The sequence below is a fragment of the Sceloporus undulatus genome, chromosome 2 (assembly GCF_019175285.1).
Source record: "Sceloporus undulatus isolate JIND9_A2432 ecotype Alabama chromosome 2, SceUnd_v1.1, whole genome shotgun sequence".
Classification (NCBI taxonomy): domain Eukaryota; kingdom Metazoa; phylum Chordata; class Lepidosauria; order Squamata; family Phrynosomatidae; genus Sceloporus; species Sceloporus undulatus.
The window spans coordinates 146,837,027-146,845,782 of NC_056523.1; the positions used below are offsets into that span (position 1 = coordinate 146,837,027).

Here is an 8,756-nt window from a genome sequence, read left to right on the forward strand (position 1 = left end):
TGTGTGGGGGTGTGTGTGTGTGTGTCTTCTGCAGCCTCCAGCCCTGCCCCCGGTTGGTACCTAGCAGCTGGCCCCTTTCCCCCCAACCCCCTGATGGCTTCCCAGGGATGCCTTGCCGGAGGAGCCCGGCCCTGCCTTCCTTGCCTTTCCGCCGGGACGCTGAAGCTGACCCCTGCCCTGCAGCCCCTTCTCCCCCGGGCACTTCGGGGCTCCAGGCAGACGCAGGGCTCTCTCGTCTGGGGCTCCGGGGGGATGGAAGGAAGGAAGGAAGGAAGGAAGGAAGGAAGGAGGGAAGGAAGGAAGGAAGGAAGGAAGGAAGGAAGGAAGGAAGGAAGGAAGGAAGGAAGGAAGGAAGGAAGGAAGGAAGGGGCTCCCCTGCAAAGCCGCTCCGGGGAAAGGGGCGCCTGGCTCAAGGAGCTTCAGGCGGAAGGAAAGGGGGCTGCCGGCTTCCCCGCCGCCTCTTCTTCTTCGGGGCAAAGCAGGGGACTGGAAGGACTCTTCCACGCCTCTCAGCATGACAGAAGGAAGCCCAAAGGGCCCACGATCTGGGGCAGCTGCATCCGCACGGGGGAAAGAACCCGGGTTGAGCGCGCCGAAGGGCCCCCGCCCCGAAGCTCCCCTTTGCAGGACCCCGCGGCACCCCCTGCCGCCTCAAAGCCAGCGGGGATCGGGGCCAGGGAAGGGGCTGCTGCTCTTGCCCTCCCCTCCCCTCCCCTGCCCCGCCGGCCTCCCGGGAAAGAGGGGCCCCACCGGGCGCCGCCAAAGGCCAGGAAGGCAAGGCTCCCAAGGCTCCCCGCCAGCATCTCAGCGCCCGCCTCGGGGCCTGCTCCCAATGGAGGGCCTCTGGGGATGCCTCCTGGATGGAAGCGAAGGGGAAGGGAGGAGGAGGGCCTGCTGGCCCCGGGAGAAAGGCGGACTCCAAACTGGGAAGGAAAGAGCGGCGGGCCACAGCCACGGCCAGAGGGAGCCCGGGGGAGAGTGCCTGCCTCTGTGTGTGTGTGTGTGTGTGTGTATGTGTGTGTGTGTATATACCCGTAATTATCAATACATACATATTTATATATATAATATATCTGTATGTAATATATGTACCTCTCTCTATATATATGTGTGTGGGTGTGTGTCTGTATATGAATATGTATGTGTGTATATATAAATATATACATATACATATACATATACATATATATACAGTATATATATATAGGAGGGTGTGTGTCCATGTATACATATGTTTGTGTTTGTAATTATGGGTATCTGTGTGTGTGTGTGTATTTACTAAGGACTGGACCACAGGCGGGCATCTGACTAACATGCCCACCTGGTCCCCCGGTTTGGTTCCTGCCATCTTGGCAGATGAAGAAGCAGCCCCTGGAGCCTGGGAAGCTTGCAAGAAGCCTCTCGGCCATTCATTTCGGTTGGCCAAGAAAGGTCTCCCGGATGGGTTTTTGTTCGCATTTGTTTAGTGGCCAACACAGCCCCCCCCCACTGGTGTGTGTGTGTGTGCGTGCGTGCATATATATGTGCATATCTTCCTGTGTGTGTCCCTTTCCGCCCTTCCCTCCCTCCGCTCCGTCGGGGGTCTCTGGGCCCAGGACCTCCTGGCCCCCTCCTCCTCCTCCTCTTCCGGACCCCCTTCCCTCTGCTCTCTCTCTCCCGGGGCTTCCCGTCCGCCGGGGGCTGACCTGTGTGGGCGGCCATGGAGATGGGGGCGGGGAAGTACTTCCCGGGCTGGAAGTGTCCTCCTCCTCCTCCTCCTTGCCCCGCGGCTGCTGCTCCTGCTCCGGGGGCTCCGTGCTGGGCGGCGTTGGGCCCCGGGGTGGCGGCGGCTGCGGCTGCGGCTGCGGCGGCGGCGGCGAGGCGGCTGGAGGCGTGTCGGTGGTGGTGGTGGTGGTGGTGTCCGCGCTCGGGGCCCAGGAGGTGCGGGTGGTGAGGCGGGGGAGGCGGCGGCGGCGGGGCCGCGAACTCCCGGCCATCCATGCCGGGAGCCCCGCCTGCCTCCGCTTTCCCGAGGCCCCGAAGCCGGGAACCGGGAGGACGGAGCCGGAGCCCAAGCGGGGGAGCAAGCCACGGACGCTCCGGCCCGGATCTCTCGCTCTCGCTCGCTCGTTCTCTCTCTCTCTTAGCACCGGGCTCCGGCGCTCCTTCCCCCGGGGCTCCTCCGCTCCTTCGCCGGGCCCCACGGATCCAGCCTCATCCTCTGCAAGGAACCAAGAGAAAGAGAGGAGGAAAGGGGTGAGAAAGCCAGCGGAGAAGCCACGACCCCACAAGCCCCCCCCCCCCCCCCCCCCGGGCTGGCCCCCCCCCCCAAACACCCCCTCAAGCAATCCTCCTTCCCCCCCAAAATTCATATGTAGAGATATAGATATAGATATATGCAGGCAAACACATATGTACTCTGCGTGTCCGTGTCCGTGTGTGTGTGTGTATGTATATATATATATATATACACACACACGCACACACATATATACACATATAGCTATATATACCTAGATATATATACACATACATACATACATACACATACACGCAATACATATAACGATCCACACACACACGCACCTAAAACCAGGAATCAAAGGACAAAGGACGCAGGGGCCCAACTTCTGCGGACCACCGAGCCTCCCGAGCCGAGGACCGGATCCGAAGGGGGCGCGGATGGCCCTAAGACGAAGCCCTGCTTCCCGACAAAAGACCCAACCTGTCCAGTCACGGGGAAAGGAACGAAAAGGGTGCCTAGCTTTCTCCAACGCTGGGGGAGTTTTTATTGAACTGATTAACCATCCTGGTGTTCTTCCCCCTTTAAGTAATAGTAGTAATAACAATAACAATAATAATAAATTGCTAAGGGGTCTTCTCCCCCCCCAAAAAGCTGCCCCCCTGGGTGCCCTTGCCTGGCGTGGTCCAGCTCCAGGGGGGCCCTGGCTTTCTTCCCCGCGACCTCGGGGGGGGGGTTTGGAAGGTGTGCTCCCTGGGGTCCCTCTATGGGGCAGAGGATGGGGTCGGGGAGGGGGGAGGATGAAGAGGGGGCCGAGGGTGGTCTGGCTGCCTCCGGAGGCTGCGAGATCCAGGGCAGGCTCCTGGCTGCTGCTTGCCTGCTTTGGCAGGCGCTCTTCTCCAGTCCTTTGGCCCGGCAAGGCCTCTTTTCCCGGCCGACCCCTGAGTTAAGCCAAGTCCGGCATGGCCTCCTCCTCCTCCTCCTCTTCCTCTTCCTCCAAGGGCAAGGGGCTAAATCCTACAACTGTATTCCTAGACAAAAAGTTATGTAAGGGCTCTTCCTGTCCATTCATCCCTTTACGCCTAAAACAAGGGGGTGGGGTGGGTTTGGCCCAGGCCCAAGGGTGGTAACATTAAGCCAAGAGGAAGAAGAGGAGGGGGAAGGGGGAAAGGATTAATAAAAGGTCTCCCCACCCCTCTTTCTCTTTCTCCCCCGCCCCCCCCAACCCCCCACCAGATTTACCAAGCAAGAATATGTGTTGCCCTGGAAGGTTTTGCCTTGGCTTCCAACTACCAAAAAAATGCGCATCATCCCAGTAAACAAGTAATTGAGATGTGAAATTGTGGAAAGGAGAGAATAATGCTTCTGCGATGGGAAAAGAAAAGACGCATATTTTTTAAATATCCAGGCGGTTCATTGGCCCAACCTCAACTTTCTGGAATTCTTTACTATATCTGAAAGTTCCTAACACCTCCTTCCTTCCTCACCCCCAAAAGGTAAAACTGTTGTGAACAACATGCTTAATTCTTAACCTTAAGAGGGGAGGAAACACATACACACCCCTTCCTTAATGCGTTCTGGCCTAAAAATCCCAATAGATAGATATAAGATAGATAGATAGATAGATATTTTTACTGTATACCATTGAAATGACTAGACCCAACGCATCCAGCTCTCAACCGTGCTGGTGGACTATTTGGTGTTTGATTTAATCTATAAGGGAAAACAAAATGTATTAAGTGACTACATATTTGCACAGCTGATAAGCCTCTCTCTGTGTGTGTGTGTGTGTGTGTATGAATTAAAGAGGGGGGAAAGAAAAAAAGGAAGGGAGAAAATACTGGCATTTGCATTGTAATAAAAGCAATACCTCATCACAAAAGAGCAGGGTCCCCCCCTCTCTCTGCCTCCTCTCCACAGCAACTACAATCTCTAAGAGCAACCAAAACGTGGCAAAATTCAAGATACAGCCGTGTTAGTCTGTAAAATCAGTAGGTAGAGAGAATCTTATAGCACCTTTCAGACTCACTGAAAGGAAAAAATTGGCATCAGGAGCTTTCCTAGACCATTTCTTCCTTTCGCCAGCAAGATCTCTCTTCGTGCTCAAACGTTGCAACTTTATGATTAAGACATCTTTTTAAAATAAGTATATTTGTTTTCAGTCTTGGGAAAGCCTTTTCAAGAGCCAAGGAAAATCCATTTCAAAGAGTCCAAGGGAAGGGAAGGGGGGAAGAAAGCATGGGGCAGAATGGAAGGGAAATATGGAAGACAAAAGCTGAATTCGCAGCTTCAGCAAGTTTGGGGTTCGCTCGATCAAGCGGGAACGGAAACGCGCCGCCCGCCGCTCCCTGGAACTGGGAAAATTATATAGAGAGAGAGAAGGAAGAGCGATTTAAAGAAGAACCAAAAAATTCCGGCGGAAATAAACCAAAGGGGAATCCGATGGCCGAGCAGCCGATGCAAAGTTTCGAGATGAATGTTGCAAGAAGGCACCGCAGCAAGGTTGCACCGAAGGCAGGCTCCGGTTGCACTGGCAGCAAAGGGGGAGGAACAAAAGGTAGGGGGTGTGTGTGTGTGTGTGTGTGTGATGTGGGGGGAGGTTGGAGGGGATCCCTTCGATCTTGCCGGGTTTGTCTTCCAAGAAGGCGCCAGGGCTGGGGAGGAGAAACCAAACTGGGAAGCTTTCGGAGCTCGCAAAAGACAAGGAACAAAAGGAGGGCGGCAGATTTGCACGGTTTCGGTTCCAGCGCCTGAAGGCCTTCTTCCCTTCTTTTTTTCCCCTTTTTCTTTTTGTCTTTTTTAAAACGGGGGGGCAGGGAGGGGAAAAAGGGGAAGAGGAGAGAAAGAGAGAGAGATGCAACAATCCGTTTCGGGGGCATTTCTGGCGGTTGCAAGAAGACTATCGCCTTTGCTCCCCTGATGGAAAGAAGGAATGAAAGAAAGAGGAAAAGGAAGGCAGGCAGCAGATCCGGGGTGTGTTTTTCCAAAGTTTCGTGGTTGTGGTCTGAGGCCTCGCTGGAGCCGGGGCGAGGACGCCGCCCGGGGAAAAAGGCCTCCTCTTGCTGCCGTCTTTGTAGAGATCGCCCGCTCAACCTAGGAAGGTCTCCCTCGACCCAAATGGTCCCTCTGGGCTCTCCGGGGCTTTAGTCTTCTCCACTCTCTGGCTTTTTAATATTTTATTTTATTTTATTTTAATTTATTTAATTTTTTATTTAAAGAATTGCTCAACGTTTTTTTTTTAAAACGCACTGCTTCCCTGTAAAATCGGAATATATTATAATAGACTATATGGATAGATAGATCTTTCAGTAGCCAACCTGAATGGCTTCCCTGGGTTTGGTTTCCAGCAGCGAGGCCACCTCCCAAAATCGCTGGGGCGTTAAAAAAAGGAAAAGAAGGCTTTCAAAGCAAAAGCATCGGGGGGAAGGAGAAAAAGACAAAGGCCGGCTCGCCTGGGCTTTCTTTCCCAAAAAAAGGCTTCTCTTTCCATGGCGAAAAAAGGGCCACCCAAAAGGCAGCCAAGGACGACTGGATCGTGGATCGGCTCGGAAGAGGGACCTTCCTGGCTCCAGATTTGCAGACGCAGCTTTGTTCCCGGTGCAGAAACCGGGAGACATGCACGGGCCCCACGCACGCGCCTCCAAGACAAAACAATGAAAATGCACCTCTTTTTAATAAATAAATAAATACATAAAAATAGTCTTTTCTTTCCCCAGATTCCTCAGTCCTCTCCTCTTTTACCCAAAATCCCCAAACCTCGCCTGTCTCCTATTGTGATTTCATTTTTTTCCAAACAGGGAGGTTAGGCATTTACACGTTTTTCTTTCTGTTTCTTTTAAGGAGAAAAAAAAAAAAAAAAAGTACAAGGCTTGTTTTTGTTTCTCTTGCAATGCACTCATTCACGGTTCTATTTAGAAAAGAAAAAGAAAAAAAGAGCAACTAAAATTTCAGTAAGAACCACGCGAACAATCGCCGGCTTTGTTAGCCTCTAAAAGGAGCTGGGACAAATTTCCAAGAAATATTAATAAAAATTATACACACACAACATAAAAACACACACACAACACATGCGTATCTCGCAGATTTTCTTTTGCATAGAACACACCACACACAGAGATATATCTCTCCCCAAAATTGCCTTTTTTAAAAGGCTCAATTTCATGAGGGATTGATACACAGAGAGGCTTGGCATGATATCAACTATAAGGCATTACAATTAAGCTGTAGGCACTGTACTATATAAAACAAGACAGAGAGGCTTACTTTATAAAGGAGAAAAAAAATAAGAAAGATGCTTAGCAATCATTGATATGCCATAAAAATAATAATAATAATTTAAAGACCGATGATCTAGGAGGGTGCTATATCTAAAATAAAATAATAATAATAATAATAATAAAATAATAATAATAATAATAATTGCTCTGAATTTTCTGCAATGAAGAGCAGGGTAAAAAAAAACAATCAATGAATAAAAATATGAATAAATAATATTTAATGATAATAATAATAGCTCTGAGAGCTTTTCTGAAAGAGCGCGGGGTTAAAAATACAATCAATGAAATAAAATATTAATTATAACTAATATTTTTAATTTAACAATAAATAATATTAAAATCCCAAGCAATGCACGTTTCAACAAGACACGGAATAAATTTCATTACTTATGGAGGGAGGGGTGTCCCTTCGCACCAGAGGAAGGCAATGCAATAATACAGGGAGTGGGACCTGGTGGTATTCCTATTGTATTTGCACTGGGCAGACTGGGGCACTGTGAATGCACTGGCGGCGGAGGCAGCGGCGGAGGCGGAGGCGAAGGCGGGACGGCGGCTGCTTGCTCCTGGCTTGCAGAAAGGAAAGGGAAGAAGAAGGAGAGAAGCGGAAGAGCCGGAGACGAGCAGACCAGAGGACGGGAAGCCAGCCGATGTCCCCCAGGGCTCGCTCCAAGCTTCCCACCACCTCCAGTCAAGCACCCTGCGAGCCACTCTCCTTGCATACTAATACAGCTCGTGCCACTCATCTGGGCCAGGAGGCGCGCTGTTGGACGCCCAGCCCTCCCCGGCCATAAGCTCGTGCCACTCTCCTTGCGTAAACCCAGGTCTCCCATAAGGTGGCGCCGGGCCAGGGGAGTGCCAATCAGGAGCAGCGGGGCTATCTCGGCCCAAGGCGCCGCATTCAAGTCCCGACACTGGCCGCGCAGCAGGTCCCCCCTCCCCCCAGCTTCCCTCGGCTGGAGCACTGGGGCCAAGGAGGGAGGGAGGAAGAAGGGAGAAAGGAAGGAAAGCAAGGAAGGAAGGGAAGGGAGGAGGAGGAAGGAAGGGAGGGAGGGAGGGGGGATAGAAGGAAGGAAGGGGGGAGGGAGGAAGGAAAGGAAAGGAAGGAAGGAGGAGAAAAAAACACTCCCAGGGGAGACCAGATGTGTCCTCACTGCAACAAAGGAGGACCAGGCACCGCAAAAAATATGGAGGACACTTCAGTGAAAAAAAATGGAGGAACACGACCCAATGACAAAGCTACAGGCCCTTCTAGAAATGTAAAGTATGCTTCTTATTCGTGCGCCAAATAGAGGACATCCCAGAAAAGGAGAATTCAAAAGATATAGCCGTTTTGTATGGCAGAAATCAGTCGTAGAGAGAGATTTGCAGCACCTTTAAAAGAAGTTGCAGCATGAGCTTTCTAGACTCCAGTCTACTTCCTCAAAGATGCATTTAGGAAGTAGGCTGAAGTCCAGGAAAAAATGATTCTGCCACTTCTTTCTTTCAGTGAGTCTCAAAAGCCCTGCAAGATCTCTCTATGTACTGATTCCAGAAAAGTGAGACATGACAAAATGAAAAAAAGGTAGAAAACACTCTTAGAAAGTAAATGCATGCTTCTGAAGTCATGCCCCAAATGGAGGACATCCAAGGTAAAAAATGAAGAAATAGACTAAAAAAGCTAAAAAGCCTCCTAGAAATGTAAATGCATCCTTCTGACGTCATGCTCCAAATGGAGGACATTCCAGGAAAATGGAGGGACACAGCCAACAAATGAGCTTAAACGCTCATAAGAAATACAAATGCAGACGCTTCTTAGTCATGCTCCAATTTAAGGACATTCGGGGGGGGGGGAATGGAAAGAAAGTCCTCTTGGTGTGCTCTTGCTCCTAAGCCCTCCTGGGCTAAACGCCCGGAAAAACTCCCGGTGGGTCGTCACAAAAGGGGCTTCTATTTATTAGTGCAGCCTCCCCTTCTGATTCGCATCATCCCATCCTCACCATCCTTTAACTCCTGCTCCCCCCGCGCTTCAAAAGAAAGCCCCCTCCGACGCCTTTCCTGAAGGGAGAGAGAGGGGGGGGGTGAACCCCGTTCTCCTCCAGATCGTCCTTGACACACGATTCCTCCATTTTCCCAGTTCGAACTTTTTCAAAAACGGGCGCATCCTCTCCTCTCCACCTCCTTGGGCATCGTTTTTAACCAATCTATTTTCCGCAGCTAAAAGTGAGAGAGCAGTTTTTGAGGGTCGGGACTACGACTCTGGGCCATGGAAAACTCATGGG

General features: G+C 51.2%; 1 protein-coding gene across 1 annotated transcript; it reads right to left on the bottom strand.

Annotated features, from left to right (window-relative positions):
• Positions 1-1,214: 1,214 nt before the first annotated feature.
• On the bottom strand, positions 1,215-6,926 carry LOC121923437 (forkhead box protein G1-like). Its single transcript, XM_042453856.1, has 2 exons — positions 6,889-6,926; positions 1,215-2,200 (listed from the first exon to the last, which is right to left on the bottom strand). Exon 2 carries the CDS (start codon positions 1,974-1,976, stop codon positions 1,410-1,412), a length of 567 nt encoding a protein of 188 aa, XP_042309790.1. The 5' UTR covers positions 1,977-2,200; positions 6,889-6,926; the 3' UTR covers positions 1,215-1,409.
• Between the last annotated feature and the right edge of the window lie 1,830 nt (positions 6,927-8,756).

Coding starts and splice junctions, on each gene's coding strand:
- LOC121923437 (XM_042453856.1), bottom strand. CDS start 1,976: ATGGCCGGGAGTTCGCGGCCCCGCCGCCGCCGCCTCCCCCGCCTCACC.